The sequence below is a fragment of the Dryobates pubescens genome, chromosome 9 (assembly GCF_014839835.1).
Source record: "Dryobates pubescens isolate bDryPub1 chromosome 9, bDryPub1.pri, whole genome shotgun sequence".
NCBI classification, from domain to species: domain Eukaryota; kingdom Metazoa; phylum Chordata; class Aves; order Piciformes; family Picidae; genus Dryobates; species Dryobates pubescens.
Window position 1 is genome coordinate 1,053,523 of NC_071620.1, and position 26,052 is coordinate 1,079,574.

The following is a 26,052-nucleotide window of genomic DNA, read 5'->3' on the forward strand; positions in this document are numbered from 1 at the left end:
ATGGGGAGGGAAAGGGGAAAAAGGGGAAATAAAGGGGGGGCGAAAAGAGAAGAAAGGGGGGAAGGAAAAGGGGGGTGAGAAAAAAAGGGAGTGGGGCAAAAATGAGAGGATAAAAATGGGGAGGGGGAGGCAAAGAGGCAAAAGGAAATAAAGGGGGCAAAAAGGGGAAGGAAAAAAGGGGGGGAAGGAAAGGAAAAGGGGGCAAGAAGAAAGGGGAGGGGGTGAAAATGAGAGGATCAAAAATGGGGAGGGAAATGGGCAAAAGGGGAAAAAGGGGAAATAAAGGGGGGGGGCAAATAGAAAATAGGAAGAAAAAAGGGGGGGAAGGCAAAGGGGGACAAGAAAGAAGGGAAAACCGAGAGGATCAAAAATGGGGAGGGAAAGGAGCAAAAGGGGAAAAAAAGAGGGGAAATGGGGCAAAAAAGGGGAAGAAAAAAGGGGGTGGGAAGGAAAGGTAAAGGGGGCAAGAGAAAAAAAGGGGAGGGGGCAAAAATGAGAGGCTAGAAATAGGCAAAAGGGGGGGGGAAGGGGAAATGGGGCAAAAAAGGGGAAGAAAAAAGGGGGTGGGAAGGAAAGGTAAAGGGGGCAAGAAAAAAAAAGGGGAGGGGGCAAAAATGAGAGGATAAAAATGGGTAAAAGGGGGGGAAAAAGGAAATGGGGCAAAAAAGGGGAAGAAAAAAGGGGGTGGGAAGGAAAGGTAAAGGGGGCAAGAAAAAAAAGGGGAGGGGGCAAAAATGAGATGATAGAAATGGGAAAAAGGGGGGCAAAAAAGGGGGAAATGGGGCAAAAAAAGGGGAAATGGGGGAAAAAAGGGGGAAATGGGGCAAAAAAGGGGAAGAAAAAAGGGGGTGGGAAGGAAAGGTAAAGGGGGCAAGAAAAAAAAAGGGGACGGGGCAAAACTGAGAGGATAGAAATGGGAAAAAGGGGGGCAAAAAAGGGGGAAATGGGGCAAAAAGGAGGCAAGAAAAAAAGGGGAGGGGGCAAAACTGGAAGGATCAAAGATGGGGAGGGAAAGGGGCAAAAAGGGGCCAAAAAAGGGGAAATGGGGCAAAAAGGGGGTTGGGGAAAAGTAAAGGGGGGCAAGAAAAAAAGGGGAGGGGGGCAAAAAAGAGATGGGGGGGCAGTAAAACGAGGCGGGGGGGGAGGGGGGGGGGGAGTGTCCCAGGGAACAGGAGAGCAAAAGGCAGGGAGCAGAGCCTGCGGCCCGGCCGCGCAGCAGCCCCCGGGACAAGCGAGCGAGCGTGAGGCGGCGGCGGCGGCGGCGGCGCGGGGAGAGCTCTCCAGCCGCCTCTGACGTCTCTTTTGTTAACTTCCCTCACGACTTTTATTTTGCTTTTTTGGCAGGAGCCTCGGCCCGGACGCTGAGGAGAAGGAAGGGAGAGAGGAAAAAAAAAAAAAAAACCAAACCAACACAACCCCACAACGCAAGCAAACACCACCCAGCAGTGCGAGGCGTCAGCCCTCCCAGCTGGGAAGCGGCACTTCCAGCCAGAGAAACAAAACAGGAGAGGAGGAAAGGGGGCGGGGGGGGGTGGTGGAAAGGCAACCACCCCGCACGCAACAGCCGGGAACAGGCCCGGCCCGGCCCGCTCCGCGCACACACAGCCACCCGTAACACCCACACCCCCCCAGCTCCCTCAGGCCGCCCGGGCAGGCCCGAGGGCAGCCCGCAACAAGGCACGGCGGCCCCCGAGGGCGGGAAAGCGGCCTGAGGGCAGGAAAGGGCGGGCTGAGGGCGGGCGGGAGAGGACCCCGCGCGGCCGCGCCGCGAGCCCCCCCCCCCGCCCTCAGCACCCAGCCGGAGCCCCCCCTGGGGGTGGGTGGCACACACACGCGAGGCCAGCGCCGAGTTAGGACCCCCCCCAAGCCACCGGCACCGAGCCGAGCTCGCTCCCCGCACACACATCCCACCCCCCCGCCCCGGGCGATCGCGGCCGTTTGATCCCTGCTTGTAATGCCGCCACATCAAAATAGTTACGGGGTCCTCGGGGGGGGGGGGGGGGGGGGGGGTGGGGGGGGGGGGGGGGGGGGGGGGGGGGGATTTGTCGTTAAAGCAGCGCCGCCGCCGCTTCCTCCTGCGCCGTGCAGCCGAGCTGCTCCCCGCATGGCTGGAGGGGCGAAGGGGGCTCGGCCGCACCACGTCCTCAGGCCCCCGCTCCTCCTCCGGCAGCTCAACACGTGGCGGTGCGGCAGCAACACAAATACAGCCCGCAGCGGCTTGCCGCGGCTTTCCAGCCACCCACCCCCGCCCCCCAAAACAAATCCCTTTCCGCGTGGAATTCCGCTCCGAGGGGCTTTGGGGAGGGGGGAAGCGGTGGGGGGAGCCGGTGCGGGGTTTGGGGGAGGGGGGCGTTATTTCCTTCCCCCCCCCCCCCCCCGGGAAAAGAGCAGCTGGGAGATCCCAGTCCCTCCCCATCCATCCCGCAGGAAAATAAAACTCTTGCTACAAGGCGCCAAACTCCGGAGATTCTACTGGGCTGGGTTGGGTTTTTCACAGCGAATAAATCCCACCTGGGCGAGGGGTGGTTAAACCAAAACCAAACCAAAACAAACAAAAAAGCACCCCGACCTCTAAGGAACCAGAAACCAAAACAACCCCCAGAAACCGGGGGAGGAGGGGGGCTAGGAAAGGGGGTCTGAGGAGCTGGCCCTGGGGGTGTTTACTGCTGGGGGGTGTGTGTGTAAGGAGCTGGCCCCGGGGGTGTTTAGTGCTATGGGAGGGTGTGTGTGTGTAAGGAGCTACCCCTGGGGGTGTTTAGTGCTACGGGAGGGGAGGGAGGAGGTTATGCATGCCCCACGACGTCAAGCAGAACTGGGGAGGGGGCCCCGCTCCTTCTCCAGCCCTAGGGACCCTCCTTTCTTCTCCTCTCTATTGAGAGTGAAGGAGTGGGTGGTTCATCCGGCAGCAACAGGAGGAGGCTAGTCAAGGGCAGCTGTCAAAATTCCCCCCCCCCCCCCCCCGCTTCTTCCTCCTCCCTGCTCCTTTTTCCCTCCCTTCTCCTTCCAGTTTAATGATCAAACGTCTGCTTGGAAGAAAGCCGAGGAGCGGGAGGAGGCACGGAAGATTTCTTCCCCAACCCCCAAGCCCTCCACCGCCGTTCTGTCCCCGCAGCAACAAGCGGGTACGAGCAAACACACACACACACCCCCTCCCGTTTTACTCCGCCGTCCCTCCCCGTCTGACAGAGCCGGGAGGGGAGGAGAGAGAAGGGAGAGGAGGAGGAGGCAGCGGCGAGTGCCAGTGCATCGCCGGGTTACTCGCTGGGGGGAGGCGGCCGCCCTGCACCTTTCCCTCTCGGGCTTCTCCTCACTTTAAGCAACCGGGGCCGGTGGAGAGGAACAAAGGGACCGTGTGTGTGTGTGAGTGTGCTGGGGAGGGAGCGGGGGGGGCGAGGAACGGAAAAAAAACCTACCACAGCTGCGGCCATACCGGAATAAACCCCGCCATCCTCATCCTCCCGGGGCTGGGGGTAACGGCAAAGAGCCCTGCGGCTCCCGCTGACAGGCGCCTGGCTCCGAGCTGCTTCATCACCATCACCGTGCTCTCCCTCCTCAGCCTCCTCGCTGCCGAGTTGCAAGGGGGGGAGCAGCGCCCGACAACAACGGGGAAGGAAAACTTGGATCTGTCCGGCGATCGAGATGAAAAGTAAAAAAGGTAGCTGGGGAGGCGGGGGGAGGCAGCGGGGATCCCCAGATACCCTCTGCACGGGCACAGCTCGGGCTGGGGGGTGGGGGGGGTGGTGTTGCCAAGCCAGACGGAGTCTTGTTTTCCTTGTAAGCCCTTCGCAGTGTCCCCCCCCTGCCAGGGAAGATGGCAGTGGATGCTTCTCTCCCAGACAAAACACGCGGGGCTGTTGTCTGAGCAGCCGCCTCGCTGGCTCCCTGTCAAAAACATGCCCAAAGCCGCCCTCTTTGTGCCTACCGCAACTTTAGGGGGTTTCGCGTTCTCTTTTTGTTGAGCCCCCTCCCCTGCCCTCCCCATAATCGTTTTTTTGTCTGTTTGCCCACCAAGCAAAAGGGGGGGGGGGGGGGGGGTCGCGTGTGGGGGGTGGTCCCAACTTGGGGCAACCCCCCCCCCCGGCCCAGCTCCGCTGACTCTTTGTTCGCAGTGAACACGTTGGGGCTGGGGGTGGGGGCGGCTTGTGAGAAACGGGGGAGGGGGTGGTGGTGGTGTCCCAAAGCTCATCTTGACTTTCAGCTGCCTTGTTTTGATTCAAGTTGGCTTCATTTCCCTTCTCTTTATCCCTTTAAAAGAAGGGGAGGAATAGAAAAAACCACCCCAACCAAAACAACCCCAAAACACCCTAAAGTGCAAAAGTTTCGGCTGGAGGTTCAAAGGAGGAAGAGGGGGGGTGAGATTTTTTTCCCTCCCTCGCCCCCTCCCCAAAAGAAGGCTTCTTCAAAGTTTTCTTTGTGTCAATTCCCAGACCGAAAACTTTGCCCCCGTGGGGTTTTAAAGTGCTTTTTAAATCGCTTTTCAATCGCGGCTCGGCCACAAAGGCGCGGGACGAGCTGTTACAACTTCAGTCGCGACTCCTGCTCTCTGTCGCGATTCGCCCAGCGCCAGCCTGAGCGGGGGGGGGTGGTGGTGGTGGTGGTGTGTTGCATTAAAAAAGGCCCCCCCCCCCCCCCCCCCCCCATTAAATGACCCAAAAGTGGAGGGTCTGAGAGCGGGGAGCGGTAAGAAGTGCGCATGTTCAGCGCGCTGGAGTTGGGCTGTTTCTTTTCCAACCCCCCCCAACACATTCCTGCGGCTCCGTGCAGAGCAGCCCCGCTCCTCGTTAATGGCCCTGCAGTAATTAACGCACATGTCGGGAGATGCGATGCGCTAATGCTGGGGGGGGGAGGGGAGGTGAGCCCCCACCCCCCGGAGCGGCCCCGTGGAAGCGCCCCCCGCTCGGCAGGGGCAGGCACGCAGGGGCATGGAGCCCCGAAAGCTGAAGTTTGGGGTTAGCTTTGCAGGGCGCTTGATCGCGGCGTGCTCCGCAGGCAGCCGGGCGGCACGGCGGAGGGGCTCGGCCCCCCGAGGTACGACGAGATTGCAAACGGGACGGGGGGGCTCTTGTGCGCCTCTGGCTTCCTTCTTCTTCTTTTTTTTTTTTTTTTTTTTTTTTTTTTTACCCCCCCCCCAAATTATCTTTTTCCTTTTTTATAAAAAACTTTTATCTTTTCATCTTTTTTTCCTCAGTTTTCCTTCTTTTCCTTGCCCCCCCTTGCTTTTCTGTTTTTCTTTCTTCCCCCCTTTTTTCTTTCCCTTTTTCTTTTTTCTTTCTCTTTCCCTTTTTCTTTTTTCTTTCTTTCCTTCCCTTTTTCTTTTTTCTTTTTTCCTTTCTTCCCTTTTTCTTTTTTCTTTCTTTCCTTCCCTTTTTCTTTTTTCTTTTTTCCTTTCTTTCCCTTCTTTTTTTTCCTTTCTTTCAGTTTTTCTTTCTTTCCTTTTTTCTTTTTCTTTCCTTTTTCTTTTTTCTTTCTTTCTTTCCTTTTTTTTTCTTTCTTTCCTTTTTTTTTCTTTCTTTCCTTTTTTTCCTTTCTTTCCTTTTTTTTCTTTCCTTTTTCTTTCTTTCCTTTTTCTTTCCTTTTTCTTTTTCTTTCCTTTTTCTTTTTCTTTCCTTTTTCTTTTTCTTTCCATTTTCCTTTTTCTTTCCCTTTTTCTTTCCCTTTTTCTTTTTTCTTTCCCTTTTTCTTTCCCTTTTTTCTTTTTTCTTTCCCTTTTTTCTTTTTTCTTTCCCTTTTTTATTTCCCTTTTTTCTTTTTTCTTTCCCTTTTTTCTTTTTTCTTTCCCTTTTTTCTTTTTCTTTTCCCTTTTTTCTTTTTTCTTTCCCTTTTTTCTTTTTTCCTTCCTTTTTTTTCTTTTTTCCTTCCCTTTTTTCTTTTTTCCTTCCCTTTTTTCTTTTTTCCTTCCCTTTTTTCTTTTTTCCTTCCCTTTTTTTCTTTTTTTCCTTCCCTTTTTTCTTTTTTCCTTGCCTTTTTTCTTTTTTCCTTCCCTTTTTTCTTTTTTCCTTCCCTTTTTTCTTTTTTCCTTCCCTTTTTTCTTTTTCCTTCCCTTTTTTCTTTTTTTCTTTCTTTTTTCTTCTCCCTTTTTTCTTTTTTCCTTCCCTTCAATTTTTTCTTTTTTCCTTCCCTTTTTTCTTTTTTCCTTCCCTTTTTTCTTTTTTCCTTCCCTTTTTTCTTTTTTCCTTACCTTTTTTATTTTTTCATTACCTTTTTTCTTTTTTTCTTTCTTTAGTTCACTTTTTTCTTTTTTATTTATTTCACTTTTTTTTTCTTTTATTCTTTCCTTCTTTCCCTTTTGCTTTTTTTTTTCTTTCTCTTTCTCTCTTTCCGTCTTTCCCTCTTTTCTTTCTGTCTTTCTTTCCCTCTTTTCTTTTTTCTTTCTGTCTTTCCTTCTTTCCCTTTTTATCTTTCTTTCTGTCTTTCTTTCCTTTTTTTTCCCTTTCTTTCCCTTTTTCTTTTTTTTTTCCCCCTCTCTCTTTTTCTTTTTTCTTTCTGTTTTTCTTTCTTTCTTCCCCCTTTTTTCTTTTTTCTTTCTCTCCCCCCCCTTTTTTCCCCCCCCCCCCCTCTTTTCCCGTCTCCCCTTCTCTTTCTTTGCCCCGTCTTTCCCCCCCTCGCTGTACCCGAACCCAGCGCAGTTATTTTTAGGACATTCCAGCGCTCCCTGTTTGCACAGCAGTGGTGGAGCTGGTTTCCTGCTGCTCGCTCCCATTGTTCGAGCTGCTCCCCCCCTCCCCTTTTCTCCTCTCACCCCCCCCACCCCCCAGGGCAGCTGCTGAGACACCAAACTCCTGCAAACTGCAGGGTGAAAAGCGCTGACGTCGCTCCGAGGTGTCCATGTGTAGGGCTTTGTGTGCGCCTGGCAGAGCGGGGGGGACGACACCAGGGCTGAGCTGGGGGCCGGAACAATGGGAACAATGAGGGGTGACAGGCTGAGGAGAGACAACTTCAGAGAGAGAAGAGGGGGCCGTGGGCTGCGGAGGAGGGGAGGCTTGCATGGCAGGAATTAAAAGGGGTGGAGACACAGAAGGGAACTTTGAAATTAGGGCCAGGGGGTGCCTTTGTTTCGCGAAAGGTTGGGCTTGTAGCTACTCGTGACCTGGCATCTGAGGAGCGCTTCCAGAAGTTCTCAAAGAGTGACTTTGTTGCAGGACTCTCTCTGCTTGCTGTCCCAGGAAAAGCACCTTGGAAAAGGGGGGAGTGTGGGGGGGGAAAAAACCCCCAATTAAAGACTCTTAACTCCCGAGCTGGCTGCCTGCTGGAGTCAGAGCTCCAAATCTGGCTGGTTCGTGCAATCAGAGCCCCAAATCCGGACGGTTTAGCACCGACGAAGTGTGCAGGTTGTGCAACAGGGGGAAACAACCTGGTTCCTCAATGCTTCAGCTTGGAGGAAAAAGGGCTTGGGGTTTGGGGGTTGGTTTATTGTTTGGGCTGTGTGCGATTTTTTGGGGGGGGGGGGAAGGGGGTGTTGGTGTTTGATTTCTTTTGGGGGGGGTGAAATTCACATGATATTTTAGCTCCTTTGGTATCGGGGGGATTTCTTTTCGTGGTTGGTCTTCATGTTGTTTGGTTGGTTGGGTTGTGCTGAGAGGCTGTTTTAGGGGGATGGTTGTGGGGTTTGGGCGATTTGTGCTTTTTTGGGGGGTGGTGTTGTGCTTTTGGGGGGGGTTGGTGGTGGTTTGGAGGTGTTTGGTGTTGTGGTCTGGGGGGGTGGTGTTGTGAGGGAGGTTGTGGTTTGGAGGTGTTTGGGTTGAGGGGGTGTTGTGGTTATGGAGGTTGTGGCTGTGAGGTGTTTTGGGGTGTTAGGTTTTTTTGGGGGGTGTTGTGGTTATGGAGGCTGTGGCTTTGAGGTGTTTGGGGGTGTTATGTTTTTTGGGGAGGTGAGGTGTTTGGGGGGTGTTGTGGTTATGGAGGTGTTTGGTTTTGGGGGGTGTTGTGGTTATGGAGGTTGTAGCTTTGAGGTGTTTTGGGGGGTTGAGGTGTTTGGTTTGGGGGGTGTTGTGGTTATGGAGGTTGTAGCTTTGAGGTGTTTTGGGGTGTTAGGTTTTTTTGGGGGGTGTTGTGGTTATGGAGGTTGTGGCTGTGAGGTGTTTTGGGGTGTTAGGGTTTTTTTGGGGGTGTTGTTATGGAGGCTGTGGCTTTGAGGTGTTTGGGGGTGTTATGTTTTTTTGGGGGGGTGAGGTGTTTGGGGGGTGTTGTGGTTATGGAGGTGTTTGGTTTGGGGGGTGTTGTGGTTATGGAGGTTGTAGCTTTGAGGTGTTTTGGGGGGGTTGAGGTGTTTGGTTTGGGGGGTGTTGTGGTTATGGAGGTTGTAGCTTTGAGGTGTTTTGGGGAGGTCGAGGTGTTTGGTTTGGGGGGTGTTGTGGTTATGGAGGTTGTGGCTGTGAGGTGTTTTGGGGTGTTAGGTTTTGGGGGGTTGAGGTGTTTGGTTTGGGGGGTGTTGTGGTTATGGAGGTTGTGGCTTTGAGGTGTTTTGGGCTGTTATGTTTTTTGGGGGATTGAGGTGTTTGGTTTGGGGGGGTGTTGTGGTTATGGAGGTTGTGGCTGTGAGGTGTTTTGGGGTGTTAGGTTTTGGGGGGTTGAGGTGTTTGGTTTGGGGGGTGTTGTGGTTATGGAGGTTGTGGCTTGAGGTGTTTTGGGCTGTTATGTTTTTTGGGGGATTGAGGTGTTTGGTTTGGGGGGGTGTTGTGGTTATGGGGTTGTGGCTTTGAGGTGTTTTGGGCTGTTATGTTTTGGGGGGGTTGAGGTGTTTGGTTTGGGGGGTGTTGTGGTTATGGAGGTTGTGGCTTTGAGGTGTTTTGGGCTGTTATGTTTGGGGGGGTTGAGGTGTTTGGTTTGGGGGGTGTTGTGGTTATGGAGGTTGTGGCTTTGAGGTGTTTTGGGCTGTTATGTTTTTGGGGGGGTAGTTTGGAGGTGTTTGGGGGGTGTTGTGGTTATGGAGGTTGTGGCTTTGAGGTGTTTTGGGGTGTCATTTTTTTGGGGGGGTGGCTTTGAGGTGTTGGGGAGGGTTGCTGTGTTTTGGGGGTGTTTGTCTTCGGGATGTTCATTGTGGGGTTGGGGGGGTTGGGGGGAGCTGAGTTTGGGTTGCTGTGGTTTGGGGGGTTTGTTTTGGAGTTTGGGTTTGGGGGGGTTGGCTGAGTTTAGGGTGTTTGGTTTGGGGGGGAGTTGTGCTTTTGGCTGGATTTGTTGGTTTAGGGGAGTGCTTGGCTGTGTTTTGAGGGAGCTGTTGTCTTGGAGGACCTCGGTTTTTGGGGGGTTGTTTGGCTTTGGGAGCGTTGTTTGTTTGTTTGTTGGGGGGTTGTCTGTCGGTTTAGGGGAGCGTTTGGCTGCTTGGGGGGGGCTGCTGGTTTGGGGGGAGGGGAGGTTGTTTTTCGGTGTGCTGTTTTTGATAGCTGCCAGCCTGTGTCTGAAAGCCCTGGGGGCTCCTGTGTGGATGGTTTCATTTACAGCTAATAAGCTGATAGGGATCAGAGGGAAGGGCCTGAGCCTGGCCAGGAGCTGCTGAGGAGCACAGGCAGGCATCTGCTCAAGTTGGGACATGCGGGGGAGTCTTCCTCAAGCTGGGTTACAGCAGATACAGGGCTGGGAGGTGGGAGCTGCTTCTCTTTATCTCTGAACCCCTCGGAAGTTCAGAGAGCCTCCCGGGGTGGGGGAGGCTGGGAGTGAGTTTTGGTCATCTCCTCTCTGGTCAGAAGGTTGTTGGATCTGCTTTGAACAGCAATGGGCTTCTGCTGCTCTTCCTCCTTGATGGAAAGTCTTCTTCACACAGTGGGACAAGTTGGTGTTTTGTCCTGACCCTCAGCCCAAGTTTTTCATCTGGTTTGACAGGCTCAGCCTCCCTAAAGCACTTTGGCCTCCCCTCTCCTTCTGCAGGAGCAGGAGGCTCTTTGGAGATCAGCTTTGGTCATGGCTCTACTCCAGTTGTGCCAAGCTGCTAGCAGTTGGGTGCTGAGCCTGGACTAGGTGTGATCTTCTCTAAGGTCTTGTTTTGGGCAGCAGAATGTTCAGGAGGTGTAGGACACCTCCAGCTGGGAAGCTGGAGGAGAAAGTCATTCGTTTAGGTTGGAGAGTAGGAAAAATGGCTTCATAGAAAGGGTTCTTCAGGCACTGGCCCAGGCTGTCAGGGAGGTGGTGGAGTCACCATCCTTGGAGGTGTTTAGAAGACCTTCATGCATCTATGTGCTGAGGCTGAGCAGTCCTGGATGGTTTTCATGTCCTAGTGTAGAGTATGAGTAGGAAAAATGTCTGTAGCATGGCTGTGATGCTGAGGGATGTGTGTGGGGGGGGTGGTGGTGGCTCAACAGCAATGGTGGGATGGTGAGCTCCAGGTGAGCAGCTGGGCTTGATCAGCTCAGAGGTCTCTTCCAACCTCAACAGTTGCTCTGTGAGGAAGGGAATGCTGCTGGAGTAGTTCTGAAGTGATAGGTAGCATGGGCTGAGTGGTGCTGGTGGGACACTGGTGGTGTGGGCTGGCCATCTGAGTGGTGCTGGGGCATTTGTCTACAAATACCTGAGGTGTGGGTGTCCAGATGAAGGTGCCAGGCTCTTCCATGGTGGTGCCCAGTGGCAGCACAAGGAACTCTGCTCCAAAGCTGCTGAGGGGCCTGGAGCAGCTGTGGCAGCAGCAAAGGCTGAGAGCCCTGGGGCTGTGCAGCCTGCAGGAGAGCAGCCCCAGAGGGCAGCTGAGCAATGCTCAGCAAGAGCTGAAGGAGCTGGGGGGAGCAAGAGGCTGGGGCCAGGCTCTGCTGAGTGGTGCCCAGGGCCAGGCCAAGGGGCAGAGCCTGGAAGCCAGGAGGTGGCAGCTGAGCAGGAGGAGAAAGTGGTTTGGGGGGAGGCTGCTGGAGGCCTGGAGCAGGCTGCCCAGAGAGGTTGTGGAGTCTGCTGGGGTGGAGAGCTTCCAACCCCCCCTGGGCACTGTGCTGCTGGGCAAGCTGCTGGGGGGGCCCTGCTGGAGCAGGGGCTTGGGGGGCTCCAGATGTCCACCCCTCCATGCTAGGGTTTGCTGCTCCTCTGCAAGCCAACTCGTGCTGCCTTGGTTTTGCCCTGCAGAAGCAGTTTCTCTGTTTAGATGAAGTGTGTTTAGGAGGAGACATGAGAGAAGGAGATGAAATAACGTGAGGAGGTCATCTGGGGGTTGCTGGTGGTGTCCACCAGGCTTCATTGATGGTGTTAAATAGCAGCGAGGCCGGGATGGAGCCCGGCCAGCAGCTCCTTTCAGTTGGGCCCTGTTCGAACAGGAAGCCAGCGGCGCATGGGCTGATTACTCACAAGGCAGAGGAGAAACAAAGCTGGGCTGTAATCAGCAGGAAAGCTTTGATGAAAACACAGCCTTGACAGCCACAACGTGGCTCCTGCGCCTCCTGCCAAGGGCTGTCAGCTGGGACAGTGGAGGACGTGTCCCACCACGGCTTCCTGTGGGGCTGCCGGGCTGCGCTGCTCCGCGGCCGGGCTGCGCTGCTCCGCGGCCGGGCTGAGCTCTGCCACTGCCGGGCTGCGCTGCTCCGCGGCTGGGCTGGGCTGAGCTCTGCCGCGGCCGGGCTGCGCTGCTCCGCGGCCGGGCTGGGCTGAGCTCCGCCGCGGTCGGGCTGCGCTGCTCCGCGGCTGGGCTGAGCTCCGCCGCGGTCGGGCTGCGCTGCTCCGCGGCTGGGCTGGGCTGAGCTCTGCCGCGGCCGGGCTGCGCTGCTCCGCGGCCGGGCTGAGCTCTGCCGCTGCCGGGCTGCGCTGCTCCGCGGCTGGGCTGGGCTGAGCTCTGCCACTGCCGGGCTGCGCTGCTCCGCGGCTGGGCTGGGCTGGGCTGAGCTCTGCCACTGCCGGGCTGGGCTGCTCCGCGCTGGGCTGCGCTGCTCCGCGGCCGGGCTGCGCTGCTCCGCGGCCGGGCTGAGCTCTGCCACTGCCGGGCTGCGCTGCTCCGCGGCTGGGCTGGGCTGAGCTCTGCCGCGGCCGGGCTGCGCTGCTCCGCGGCCGGGCTGGGCCGGGCTGAGCTCCGCCGCGGCCGGGCTGCGCTGGGCTGAGCTCCGCCGCGGCCGGGCTGCGCTGGGCTGAGCTCTGCCACTGCCGGGCTGCGCTGCTCCGCGGCTGGGCTGAGCTCCGCCACTGCCGGGCTGCGCTGCTCCGCGGCCGGGCTGAGCTCTGCCACTGCCGGGCTGCGCTGCTCCGCGGCTGGGCTGAGCTCCGCCGCTGCCGGGCTGCGCTGCTCCGCGGCTGGGCTGAGCTCCGCCGCTGCCGGGCTGCGCTGCTCCGCGGCTGGGCTGAGCTCCGCCGCTGCCGGGCTGCGCTGCGCCGCTGCTTCAGCGCCTCTGGCAGCGAGGAGAGGCGATTAGCAGCTTGCTGCTGGAGCAGAGGCAGCTTTGTGTGTCACTAACTCAGTGTGTCAATCGATGTGACACGAGCAAAGGGCAGCCTGCCTGGTGACTCATTCCTGGCCAGGTAGGTGGCGGTTCGGCAGGCGGTGACTTTGACTGCGGCTCAAGGGCTTGTTTGCCAAACACAGAAAGGATTTGCAGGCTGCTGGCTTCCAGGCAGGCTTTGCTCATTTCTGGTCGTCTTCTCTTGGCTGAAAGACAGCAACAGTCCCAGCAGTGGTTTTTTGCTGTTGGGAGTTGGAAGGGACCTGTGGAGCTCCCCCAGCCCAAGCCACTGCTCCAGCAGGGCAGCCGCAGCAGCCTCCTCAGTTACTTCGTCTCCTTCTCTCATGTCTCCTCCTAAACACACTTCATCTAAACAAAGAAACTGCTTCTGCAGGGCAAAACCAAGGCAGCACGAGTTGGCTTGCAGAGGAGCAACAAACTCTAGCATGGAGGGGTGGACCTCTGGAGCTGCCCCAGCCCAAGCCCTGCCCCAGCAGGGCCCCCCCCAGCAGCTTGCCCAGCAGCACAGTGCCCAGGGGGGGTTGGAAGCTCTCCACCCCAGCAGGCTCCACAACCTCTCTGGGCAGCCTGCTCCAGGCCTCCAGCAACCTCCCCCCAAACCACTTTCTCCTCCTGCTCAGCTGCCACCTCCTGGCTTCCAGGCTCTGCCCCTTGTGCTGTCCCTGGGCACCACTCAGCAGAGCCTGGCCCCAGCCTCTTGCCCCCCACAGCTCCTTCAGCTGCCCTCTGGGGCTGCTCTCCTGCAGGCTGCTCAGCCCCAGGGCTCTCAGCCTTTGCTGCTGCCAGAGCTGCTCCAGGCCCCTCAGCAGCTCTGCAGCCTCCCCTGGGCTATCTCAGCCAGGTTTAAATTCAGTTTAAAGGTGCTGAGCTGCTGGTGATGAGCTATTGTGTTGTCCCTGCAGGATCTTTGTTCCAAAGAAGTGCTCCTCAAGGTTTGATGGTGCAAGGCCTGTCCTCGGGGCTGGGCTGTGTGACAGGACTTCCCCTGCAGCTGTGCTGGGTGCCAGAGCAGCTCCTGGGCATGGTTTTGCATGCAAGCTTCCCATACTTTCTCCATGAATTAAGACCCTGTTGACACTGCATGGACCTTATCTCCTGTCCCATTGTTCCTGGGCCCTGACTGGATAATTCATGGAGCTAATCATCAGAGGAGAAACTTGGTGGTGGTGTGTCAGTGCAGGCTTGGCTGCTGACATCAATCAGCAGCACAGGGGATGGAAACAATACTGAGTAAGTTCCTGGAGGAACTGTGCCAGGCCAGTCACAGCTTGGTCATCCTGCTGGGAAAGTGCTTCAGCAACAGGCAGGGAAGGTTGGGCAACCTGCTGGCAGCTGGAGGGTGTTGGGGCAACCTCTAACCTGAGCTAAAAGGTGTTGGGACAGCTCACACTGAGTTGAAGGCTGTTGGGGCGACCTCTGCACCGAGTTGTAGCACAGTTGGGCAGCTTACACTAAGCTTAAGGAAGTTAGGTCAGTGTCTGTACTAATCTGGAGGGTGCTGGGGCAGCCTCTCCCCTGAGCTACTCGTACATGGGGGAAGGAAGACCACGGCAGCTTGGCTTGGAGTGGTGAGTGGAGGTCCTCCTCAGCTCCACCTTCCCAGGTGTGAGGAGAGCTTGCCCCACCACCCCCAGACTCACTTTGTGTTGTGGGGCTTTGGGGGAGGGGGTTTCTTTGGTGTTCAGGGGATGCCTTCACTGATTTTACTTGGGGAAGTACTCAAGAGCTTAGGAGTCATGGAGTCACAGAGTGGGTTTTGGTGGACAAGACCTCCAAGCTCACCCAGATCCAACCATTCCCTCACTCTCTCAAGGCTTGGGGCTGCCCCATGGCCCTCAGCACCACAGCTCTGCCTCCGGGGAACACCTCCAGGGATGGGGATTCAGCCACCTCCCAGGGCAGCCTGGGCCAGGCTTGGAGAACTTTTCAGTCAAGAAGTTTCTTCTGATGTCCAACCTAAGCCTGCCCTGGGGCAACTTGAGGCCAGTTCCTCTTGCCCTACCTCTTGCCCCTTGGGAGCAGAGCCCAACCCCCACCTGCCTGCAGCCTCCTCTCAGGGAGCTGCAGAGAGCAATGAGCTCTCCCCTCAGCCTCCTCTTCTCCAGGCTAAACACCCCAGCTGCTCCTCCCCAGCCCTCTTCTCCAGCCCCTTCCCCAGCTTGGCCGCCCTTCCCTGGACCCTCTCCAGCCCCTATTTTAGGGCTGACTTTGTTTCCTCCAACAGTTCTGGCTGGCTGCCCACATAAAACCTTTTACTTCTGACCTTTAGCTGCCTCTTGCTCTTGAGGTTTGTTTGGTTTCGATGTTATGAATGACCCGAGTTTCTCCTCCTCCTCCTCCCTCCCCAGCAGTCTGAGAGCACAGAAAGGGGAAGGACTTGTTTTCCCTTCTGGAGCTTCTAGGAGATGTCCCTGCCAGCAGGAGCTGATTTCACTGGGAAGTGAGTGTGGTGCTGGCTGCAGAGGAGCAGGATCTCCCTGGGAGCTCCCCAGGGTTTGTGAGACTCCTGCTTTCCTGTGTTGTGCTTTGCCATTTGTTTCCTCACTGCCTTGCAGGCCTCCAAAACGTTCTCCAGCCAAAGGGGCAGGATTTGAGCCTTTCTCAACTAATTAACACTAATTAGCTTGGTTGAATTTGATTTCCCCCCTCCCACCCCCGGCGTCGCCCTCCCGCGCTGCGGTGTGACCCCAAGCTGTGGGACTGACTCCAGGGCAGGGATGGCATCCAGAAGGCTCTTGACAGGCTTGAGAAGTGGCACAGTGCCAGCTGCAGGAGGTTCAACAAGTCACAGTGCAAGGTCCTGCAGCTGGGTCAGGCCAGCCCCAGGCACAGATCCAGGCTGGGGGCAGAGTGGGTTGGGAGCAGCCCTGAAGGAAGAGGCTTGGGGGTGCTGGGTGCTGAGCAGCTCCCCAGCAGTGCCTCCTGCAGCCCTCAGGCAGCTGTGTGCTGGGCTGCAGCCAGAGCAGGGTGGGCAGCAGGGCAGCAGAGGGGATTCTGCCCCTGGGCTCTGCCCTGCTCAGACCTCCCCTCCAAGCCTGCCTCCAGCTCTGCTGTCCCCAGCAGCAGAAGGACACAGAGCTGCTGGAGAGAGGCCAGAGGAGGCCACAGAGATGCTGCCAGGGCTGGAGCAGCTCTGCTGGGAGCACAGGCTGAGGGAGCTGGGGCTGTGCAGCCTGCAGAGGAGAAGGCTCCAGGGGCTCCTCAGAGCTGCTGCCAGCACCTGAAGGGATCCTGCAGGAAGGCTGCAGAGGAACTGCTCCTGAGGGGGGCTGGAGCCAGGCCCAGGGGGAATGGTTTGGAGCTGAGGCAGAGCAGGGGCAGAGTGGAGCTGAGGAAGAAGTTCTCCAGTGTGAGGCTGCTGAGCCTCTGGCCCAGGCTGCCCAGGGAGGCTGTGGCTGCCTCCTGCCTGGGAGACCAGGTTGGATGAGGCCTTGAGCAGCTGAGTCTGGTTGAGAGGTGTCCCTGGGCATGGCAGGAGGTTTTAACTGGATGATCTTGGAGATCCATTCCTACCTCCCCCCCATTCTATGAATCTCTGAACATTTCCTCCTATGAAAACGTGAGAGGAAAACCACCAGGATGAAGGGGGAAAAGAAAGGCATCAGGATGCAAAGTGGTGCCCTGGAAAGCAACCAAACCCAGCCAGAGATGAAGTGGTTGTGGTTTGCTGGCACTCAAAGTGCAATTAGATTCAGGAAGTTCCTCTGGTGACTCTCAGGCACCTGACTCTTGCCATTTTCCTCCTCTTTTGTGTCTGCCCCAAGTGCAAGCCCTGCCAGAGGTGGGGGCAGACACAGCTTTCCCCCCCCCCCCCCCCCACATGCTGTCTGGTGGTGTTGCTCTTTCTGCCTGCACCAAGAGATGTGGAAGGAGCTGTCAAACCCACAAGCTCCATCTCCCAGCAGGTTAGGAAACCATTCATGACCCCTTGCTTGAGCTGGGTGTCTCCAGCCCTTCCTTATTGACCTTCACAGAATCACCAAGGTTGGAAGAGACCTCGAGGATCATTGAGTCCAACCTGGCACCACAGACCTCATGACTAGACCATGGCACCAAGTGCCACATCCAATCCCCTCTTGAACACCTCCAGGGCTGGGGACTCCACCACCTCCCTGGGCAGCACATCCCCAGGGCCAATCTCTCTTGCTGGCAAGAACTTTCTCCTCCCCTCCAGCCTGAACCTCCCCTGGCACAGCTTGAGACTGTGGCCTCTTGTTCTGCTGCTGGGTACCTGGGAGCAGAGCCCAACCCCCACCTGGCTCCAACCTCCCTTCAGGGAGTTGGAGAGGGCAATGAGGTCACTCCTGAGCCTCCTCTTCTGCAGGATAAGCAACCCCAGCTCCCTCAGCCTCTCCTCCCAGGGCTGTGCTCCAGACCCCTCCCCAGCTTTGTTGCCCTTCTCTGGACACCTTCCAGCAGCTCAACCTCTTTCCTGACCTGAGGAGCCCAGAGCTGGACACAGGACTCAAGGGGTGGCCTGAGCAGTGCTGAGCACAGGGCACAAGGACTTCCCTGCTCCTGCTGGCCACACTCTGCCTGCTGCAGGCCAGGATGCTCTTGGCCTTCTTGGCTGCCCTGGGCACACTGCTGGCTCATGTTTAGGCAGCTGTCAATCAGCACCCCCAGGGCCCTCTCTGTTTGGGACCTTTTCTCCTGGAGGAGAAGCGTGGGATGCATTCCACAGCCAGCAGATGTGGGCAGCCTTGGTGTGAGGTGGGAGCTATGCAGGAGATAAAAGCAATCTCTCCAAGTGGGTTTTTGGGTTGGGGGGGGTTGGGGCTGGGTTATTATGACAGGGTGGCTGTGCAAGAACTTGACTCTGTGTGCTTGGGTTGATTCTATCACTTGTGTTGCAGCAAAATAACCTTATTGATAACTTTAGGAAAGGTTTGTAAGAGGAGCAGGTGAAAGTTTGGTTAGGAATAGAGGTTTGGAAAGGCCTGAGGGGCTAAAGATGCACAGGGAAATCTTTAGGCCACATAAAATAAAGACAAAGATTTAAGTTCAGGAATTATGTCAAAGGATTGGGGATTCTGGAAGTGAAAAGAACTAACAACAGGCTTGGGGCATTCCCTAACTGTTCAGGAGCAACATGAGAGAGTGGAGCAGATGAAGGAAGGATGGAACAACACTCTGAGCTGGGTTAGGAACTGGCTGAGGGCTGAGCCCAGAGAGTGGTGGTGAATGGTGCCACAGCCAGCTGGCAGCCAGGCACCAGTGGGGTGCCCCAGGGCTCAGTGCTGGGCCCTAGCCTGGTCAATATCTTCACTGATGATCTGGAGGAGGGGATGGAGTCCAGCAGCAGGAAATGTGCAGCTGACAGCAAGCTGGGGGCAGATGTTGGTCAGTTAGAGGGCAGAAGGGCTCTGCAGAGGGACCTTGACTGACTGGACAGTTGGGCAGAGGCCAACAGGATGGCATTCAACAAGTCCACTATGCACTTTGGCCACAGCAACCCCAGGCAGAGCTACAGGCTGGGGGCAGAGTGGCTGAGAGCAGCCAGGCAGAGAGGGACCTGGGGGGAGTGGTGGAGAGCAGCTGAACAGGAGCCAGCAGTGTGCCCAGGGGGCCAAGAAGGCCAAGGGCATCCTGGCCTGCAGCAGGCAGAGTGTGGCCAGCAGGAGCAGGGAAGTCCTTCTGCCCTGTGCTCAGCACTGCTCAGGCCACCCCTTGAGTCCTGTGTCCAGCTCTGGGCTCCTCAGGTCAGGAAAGAGGTTGAGCTGCTGGAAGGTGTCCAGAGAAGGGCAACAAAGCTGGAGAGGGGTCTGGGGCACAGCCCTGGGAGGAGAGGCTGAGGGAGCTGGGGTTGCTTAGCCTGCAGAAGAGGAGGCTCAGGGGAGACCTTCTTGCTCTCTGCAACTCCCTGAAAGGTGGTTGTAGCCAGGTGGGGGTTGGGCTCTTCTGCCAGGCACCCAGCAGCAGAACAAGAGGACACAGTCTCAAGCTGCACCAGGGAAAGTTTAGGCTGGAGGTGAGGAGAAAGTTCTTCACAGAGTCATTAGTCATTGGGATGTGCTGCCCAGGGAGGTGGTGGAGTCACAGTCTCTGGAGGTGTTCAAGAGGGGATTGGATGTGGCACTTGGTGCCATGGTCTAGCCATGAGGTCTGTGGTGCCAGGTTGGACTTGATGATCCTCAAGGTCTCTTCCAACCTTGGTGAGACTGTGAAAGCAGCCCAGCCTGCAGAAGACTGGAGGCTTTCAGAAATTCTAGGATGAAAGACATAGATTGGAATGGAATGGAATGGAATAGAATAGACCAGGTTGGAAGAGACCTTCAAGATCATCAAGTCCAACCCATCAACCAATCCAGCACCACCTAATCAACTAACCCATGGCACCAAGCACCCCATCAAGTCTCCTCCTGAACACCTCCAATGATGGGGACTCCACCACCTCCCTGGGCAGTTAGCCTGCAGTCCTTCCAGGCTTTAAACTGGGTCTAAGGAGCTGCTGAGATGCATCTACAGCTGGAAGTGCTGCAAGCTGGTCAGTGGCCACTATGCAGAAGGAAACCTGAAACAAAGGCATGGTGCCACCCTGGGTCTGAGGAATCCTTCTGATGCTGATCCTGTAAGGAAAGAGCAACCTGGGCTGATCCATGGTTGAGTTGATTAGGTGGTGTTGGATGATAGGTTGGGCATGATGATCTGCAAAGGTCTTTTCCAACCTGGTCTGGTCTATTCTATCTTATTCTATTCCAAAGGTTGCCAGGGGAAGCAGGAGCTGAGGGCTTGCAGAGCAGAGCAGGCCCTGGCACCACTGCTGCTTGTTCAGCTCGGCAGGGGTGCAGGACAAACCTCCTCTGGAAGAGGCACACTGGGGACAGGTGATGGAGGGAAAAGTTTCTGAGCCCAGAAGGGTGCTGGAGAGGAGTGGTTGAAGGATTTAGGAGGTACCAGTCTGGGCTGGGGGATGAGGAGATGGAGAGCACCATGGCCCTTAGTGCCACATCTCCAGGGCTTGGAAACCCCTCCAGGCATGGGGACTCCACCACTGCCCTGGGCAGCCTGGGCCAGGACTTGGCAACCCCTTCTGGAGTAGGAATTGTTCCTCATGTCCGACCTAAACCTCCCCTGGGGCAATTTGAGGTCATTTCCTCTTGTCCTATCACTTGCTCTTTGGAGAAGAGCCCAACCTCCACCTGACTCCAGCCTCCCTTCAGGGAGCTGTAGAGAGCAGTGAGGTCTCCCCTCAGCCTCCTCTTCTCCACACTGAACACCCCCAGCTCCCTCAGCTGCTTTTCACCACCCCTCTTCTCCAGACCCTTCCCCAGCTTTGCTGCTGTTCTCCAGACACTCTCTAGCCCCTCAGTGTCCTTCTTGGAGTGAGGAGCCCAGAAGTGAACTCTCTAGGGATATTGAAGGAGATAGCTGTGCCTGGAGGGGGCTGGAGGAGCTGCCCCTGCGCCTCGGGGGGGCTGGAGGAGCTGCCCCTGCGCCTGGGGGGGGGCTGGAGGAGCTGCCCTTGGGCCCAGGCCTGGGCCAGTTCTGGGCCCCTCAGTTTAGGAAGGACATTGAGACACTTGGACGTGTCCAGAGAAGGGCAACAAGGCTGGGGAGAGGCCTTGAGCACAGCCCTGTGAGGAGAGGCTGAGGGAGCTGGGGTTGCTTAGCCTGCAGAAGAGGAGGCTCAGGGGAGACCTTCTTGCTCTCTACAACTCCCTGAAGGGAGGTTGGAGCCAGGTGGGGGTTGGGCTCTGCTCCCAGGTACCCAGCAGCAGAACAAGAGGCCACAGTCTCAAGCTGTGCCAGGGGAGGTTCAAGCTGGAGGTGAGGAGAAAGTTCTTCACCGAGAGAGTTGTTGGCCCTTGGGATGTGCTGCCCAGGGAGGTGGTGGAGTCCCCAGCCCTGGGGGTGCTCAGGAGGGGATTGGACGTGGCCCTTGGTGCCACGGTCTGGTCACGAGCTCTGTGGTGCCAGGTTGGACTCGATGACCTTGGAGGTGCCTTCCAACCTCGGTGAGGCCGTGAGACTTGCCCTGACTGCTGTCGCCCTGTCCCCCCTGCAGGCGTGGCCGCGGCCTCGGGCAGCGACACGGAGGACGATGACACCATGGAGGTGCCGCTGGACCTGTCGGCGGCGGGCGCGGGCAAGCGGCGGCGCCGCGGGAACCTGCCCAAGGAGTCGGTGCAGATCCTGCGGGACTGGCTCTACGAGCACCGCTACAACGCCTACCCCTCCGAGCAGGAGAAGGCCCTGCTCTCCCGCCAGACGCACCTCTCCACCCTGCAGGTACTGCCGCCGCGGCCGCCTGCCCTGGGCCTGGGCAGCCCCCCGCACCGCCGCCTCCTCGCGCGCCCCCGCCCCGGCGAGGCTGCAGGCCGCGGCCAGCTGGGGCGTGGGAGGGACGGGAGCGGAGCAGACGGCCTCAGGTTTTGCTTGGGGAGCTTCAGGTTGGCCATGAGGAACAATTTCTGACCCCAGAAGGGTTGTCCGGGCCTGGCCCAGGCTGCCTGGAGCAGTGGTGGAGTCCCCACGCCTGGGGGGGTTTCAGAGCTGTGGAGGTGTGGTGCTGGGGGCCGTGGGGTGGAGAGGGTAGGGTGGGGTGGGATGGGGTAGGGTAGGATGGGATGGGGTAGGGTAGGATAGGGTAGGGTAGGATAGGATGGGATGGGATGGGGTAGGGTAGGATGGGATGGGGTAGGGTAGGATAGGGTAGGATGGAATGGAATGCGATAGGATGGAATGGAATGGGATGGGATAGGATAGGATGGAATGGAATGGGATAGGATGGGATGGAATGGGATAAGATAGGATGGAATGGAATGGGATAGGATAGGATGGAATGGAATGGAATGGGATAGGATGGCATGGAATGGGATAGGATGGCATGGAATGGGATGGAATGGAATGGGATAGGATAGGATGGAATGGAATGGAATGGGATAGGATGGCATGGAATGGGATAGGATGGCATGGAATGGAATGGGATAGGATGGGATGGAATGGGATAGGATAGGATGGAATGGGATAGGATAGGATGGAATGGAATGGGATAGGATGGCATGGGATGGGATAGGATGGCATGGGATGGGATAGGATGGAATGGAATGGGATAGGATGGAATGGAATGGGATAGGATGGAATGGAATGGGATAGAATAGAGGTGGTGCTGGTGGTGACCTGGCCGTGCTGAGGTAAGGGTTGGGCTGCAGGATCCTCAAGGGTCTCTCCCAGGTAAAACCCTTGTGTGGTTCCACACTGAGACACTTGGGAGCCAGGCTCTGGGATCTCTTGGATGCTTGATTCACAGAATCAATCAGGTTGGAAAAGACCTCAGAGAGCATCCAGTCCAAGCTGGCACCCAACACCTCCTGACTAACTAAAGCATGGCTCCAAGGGCCACATCCAATCCCCTCTTGAACACCACCAGGGATGGGGACTCCACCACCTCCCTGGGCAGCACATCCCCAGGGCCAATCTCTCTTGCTGGGAAGAACTTTCTCCTCACCTCCAGCCTGAACCTCCCCTGGCACAGCTTGAGACTGTGGCCTCTTGTTCTGCTGCTGGGTGCCTGGCAGAAGAGCCCAACCCCCACCTGGCTCCAACCTCCCTTCAGGGAGCTGTGGAGAACAAGAAGGTCTCCCCTGAGCCTCCTCTTCTGCAGGCTAAGCAACCCCAGCTCCCTCAGCCTCTCCTCCCAGGGCTGTGCTCCAGACCCCTCCCCAGCTTTGTTGCCCTTCTCTGGACACCTTCCAGCAGCTCAACCTCTTTCCTGCAGTGCAGGCAGATTTCACCTAGGATCACAGAATCAGTAAGGTTGGAAAAGACCTCAGAGCTCATCAAGTCCAAGCTGTCACCCAACACCTCCTGACTAACTGAACCATGGCTCCAAGTGCCACATCCAGTCCCCTCTTGAACCCCTCCAGTGATGGTGACTCCACCACCTCCTTGGGCAGCACATCCCAAGGGCCAATTACTCTTCCAGGGAAGAACTTCTTCCTAACATGCAGCTTAAATGTCCCCTGGCACAGTTTGAGAGTGTGCCCTCTTGTTCTGTCTTCATCTTTGGTGGAAAACTTGCTTGGAGTGAGGGTGCTGGAGCAGGCTGCCCGGAGAGCTCTTGGAGTCTCCTTGTCTGGAGAGCTTCCAAGCCGTGCTGGGCAAGATGCTGGAGCAGGGGATCGGGCTGGGGGGGGGCTCCAGAGGTCCTTGCCCACCCCACCACGCTGGGTTTCTGTTGCAGCTCTTGCCAGCTGCTGCTTTCCACCTGGTAGAAGGTTGCTGCAGGAGAGCTTGGGTCAACTCTGGTTTGGTTTTGAGAGAGGCTAAACGTTGAGCTGCTCCTCTGGGCTTTGGGGCTGTTTGGATTGATTCATTGATTGTAGAATGGGTTGGGCTGGAAGGGACCTTAATGGACACCAGCTCCAATGGGCAGGGACCCCTCCCACCAGCCCAGCTTGCTCAAGGCCCCCTCCATCCTGGCCTTGAACACCCCCAGGGAGGGGGCATCCACAGCCTCCCTGGGCAACCTGTGCCAGCCTCTCCCCACCCTCACTGCCAAGAATTTCTTCCTCCTCTGCAGTCTCCTGCAGCTCAAAGCCGTTGCCCCACATCCTGTCGCTCCCAGCCCATGTCAGATGTCCCTCCCAGCTGTCTTGCAGAGCCCTTTCAGCTGCTCCAAGGCCACCAGAAGGTCTCTTTGGAGCCCTGGTGAAAAGCCCCTAGTAGAAAGTGTGGCTGGAAGCGGCTGTGAAAGGAAGGTTCCTCTGTGGTAGGCCCTCAAGAGCACCTCCTTTTATGTAGTAAACGGGGGGGGGGAGGGGGATAAAAATAAAACAAAGTCTAAGGACTCTGCTGTCTGGGCCAGGAAGCTGGTTTGATGTTTAAACAAGACCAACCTTCGGTGAGGTCACTCCTGTTATGTCTGTGGACACAGGCAGTTGAACAAGGAAAATCAGTAACTGCTGCTGGGAGGGGTGGCTGTGCAGTGGGGGGGGAGCAAAGCTTGGGCTGTTGCTGATTAACCCCAGCCTGAGGAACAATGGCAGCAGCTTAATGAGTGTGCTCAGGAGCTCACCCCTGAACGCAGCCTGCCTGGCCTCGGAGCAGCCTTCAGATGTTCCTCAGGGAGGAGGGAAGGGCCCGGGCCAGGCGTGCCAGGGCTTGTCAGTTGGGCTCCCTTTGTTCTGGGGTTGCTAGGAGGGATTCGTTAATCTCCCACTGCAGTGGTGGCACAGAACTGGAAAGCATGGAATGGAGGGCTGGGAAGGGACCCCTGGAGCTGCCCCAGACCAAGCCCTGCTGCAGCAGGGCCCCCCCAGCAGCTTGCCCAGCAGCACAGTGCCCAGGGGGGGTTGGAAGCTCTCCACCCCAGCAGACTCCACAACCTCTCTGGGCAGCCTGCTCCAGGCCTCCAGCAGCCTCCCCCCAAACCACTTTCTCCTCCTGCTCAGCTGCCACCTCCTGGCTTCCAGGCTCTGCCCCTTGGCCTGGCCCTGGGCACCACTCAGCAGAGCCTGGCCCCAGCCTCTTGCCCCCCACAGCTCCTTCAGCTCTTGCTGAGCATTGCTCAGCTGCCCTCTGGGGCTGCTCTCCTGCAGGCTGCACAGCCCCAGGGCTCTCAGCCTTTGCTGCTGCCAGAGCTGCTCCAGGCCCCTCAGCAGCTCTGCAGCCTGCCCTGGGCTCTCCCCAGCAGCTCTTTGCCCCTCTGGGGCTGGGGATCCCAGAGCTGCCCCCAGCAGTACAGCTGTGGCCTCAGCAGAGCAGAGGGGCAGGAGAACCTCCCTTGCCCTGCTGACCACACTCTTCTTGATGCACCCCAGAAGACCATCAGCCTTCTTGGCCAGAAGGACACACTGCTGGCCCTTGGGGAGCTTCCTGCCCACTAGGACTCCCGAGGTTTTTCTCCATGAAGCTGCTTCCCAGCAGGACAACCTCTGTTTGCATCCGGTGTCCATAGCAGAGATGTTCCAGTACCTTTGTCATCCTTTCAGCTCTCTATTGGACTCTCTCCAGTAGAGAAGCTGTGGATGTCCTCACCCTGGAGGTGTTCAAGGCCAGGCTGGATGAGGCCTGGAGCACCCTGGGCCGGTGGGAGGTGTCCCTGCCCATGGCAGGGGGGTGGAACTGGACGACACCTTTGGGGTCCCTTCCAACCCAGAGCGTTGCGCGAGTTCTTGACCTGGTGTGACAAGAAGGAAGGAATGGCTTCTGAGAAGCTCTTCCCCACAGGATGAGAAGGAAGCTGCTGCTGGCTGGGGCCGCTGCTGGGTGGTGGAGGTGGAAGGCAGGCAGGACCTCAGCTGTCTGTGCTTGCGTCCCCAGGTCTGCAACTGGTTCATCAACGCGCGGCGCCGGCTGCTGCCCGACATGCTGAGGAAGGACGGCAAAGACCCCAACCAGTTCACCATCTCGCGGCGTGGCACCAAGCTCCCCGAGGGCAGCCTGCTGGTGGAGCCTGCCGTGGGCACCAAGAACTACATCCCCCTGCTGGAGGAGGCCTCCTTCCTGCCCGGGGCCGCCGCCGCGCTGGGCAAGACTCTGTCGTCCGCCAAGCCGGCGCCGGGCGCGCTGCTGGCCCGGCCCTCCGTCATCTGCCACACCACTGTGACTGCCCTCAAGGATCCCTTCCACTTCTGCCAGCCAGCTGATGTCGGCCAGCCCACGGACCTGCCCCAGCCCCCGGCCCCCACCAGCTTGACAGACAGCTGCCTGTCCTCCCAGGAGGACCCCTCCAGACTGGCTCCCAGCTCGGCCGCCCAGAGCGGCCTCTTCAACACTCCTCCACCCACCCCTCCCGACCTCAACCAGGACTTCAGCGGCTTCCAGCTCCTGGTGGACGTTGCACTCAAACGGGCAGCAGAGATGGAGCTGCAGGCAAAACTCATGGCCTGAACCCTCCTCTCCCCATTCCTCCCCCTTCCTTTTTGCCTCTCCTCCTCCTCCTCCTCCTTCCTCCTAGGCAGGGATCTCCCAAGCTGCGTGGCCCTCGCCGGCCGCGCTCCGTGGAAAGGACTTTGGCTGCATTTACTTTCTTGGCATTGGTTGGTTGGGGTTTTTTTTTGGAGGGGGGAGGGGGGCTGGTTGGTTTGTTGCTTTGGTTCTTTGGTTGGATTTTGGTTATCCTTGATCTTATTTGCACAAGGGATTGCTGAGATGAAGCTTCCTTCCTGTCACTGAGAGATGGTCTTCAGTGGAGTTCTGGTCATTCCAAGGGTGTAGAAACTTCTTGAAGCTACTGTAGAAAGGATTTGAGTTGCTGGGGGAAGGGGGTGAAGGGCAGGGAGGGGGGGCCCTGGGTTCATTGTTGGGGGTTTTATTTGGTGGTTATATATTTGGGGGGGGGGGGTGTGTGTTTAAAATGTTCTCTTTTGTAGCTTTGAGGTTTTATTTTTGGTTGTCTTTCCTTTTGTTGTTCTCATAATGTGAGCTGGTTCCCAGACCCAAGGGATTCGCTGGGCTTGGGCCTCTGTGTTCCTTCCAGGCTGTGCAATATCTAGATGGTGGTGATGATGATGATGATGATACCAAGTCTTCTTCTGAGCATTCCCCACATGCTGGCTAAAAGAAATCCTCCTTTTCTCCGTTTTTTTCCTTTCCCCCCCCCCCTTTTTTTTTAGAAGACAAAAACCCCAACCCAAACAGACCCCCATTTTGGCTGATTTCCACTTTTTATTGCCCTCCCCTCCCCCTTACCATAACGTAATAAAAATATTTTCTTTACAAATGGAAGCACAGAGTAGTTTGTTTGCAG

At 56.9% G+C, this 26,052-nt stretch overlaps 1 protein-coding gene across 2 annotated transcripts; it reads left to right on the plus strand.

Annotated features, from left to right (window-relative positions):
* The first annotated feature begins 3,045 nt into the window (after positions 1–3,045).
* TGIF1 (TGFB induced factor homeobox 1) lies at positions 3,046–25,209 on the plus strand. 2 transcript variants are annotated; one of them, XM_054164157.1, is made up of 4 exons: positions 3,046–3,122; positions 3,557–3,655; positions 20,365–20,588; positions 24,624–25,209. In XM_054164157.1, the coding sequence occupies exons 2-4, from the start codon at positions 3,640–3,642 to the stop codon at positions 25,191–25,193; spliced, it is 810 nt and encodes a 269-aa protein (XP_054020132.1). In that variant the 5' UTR covers positions 3,046–3,122; positions 3,557–3,639; the 3' UTR covers positions 25,194–25,209. The 2 variants fall into 2 exon arrangements, with proteins under 2 accessions (XP_054020132.1, XP_054020133.1); XM_054164158.1 differs by lacking the exons at positions 3,046–3,122; positions 3,557–3,655 and adding an exon at positions 4,984–5,028.
* The last annotated feature ends 843 nt before the right edge of the window (positions 25,210–26,052 follow it).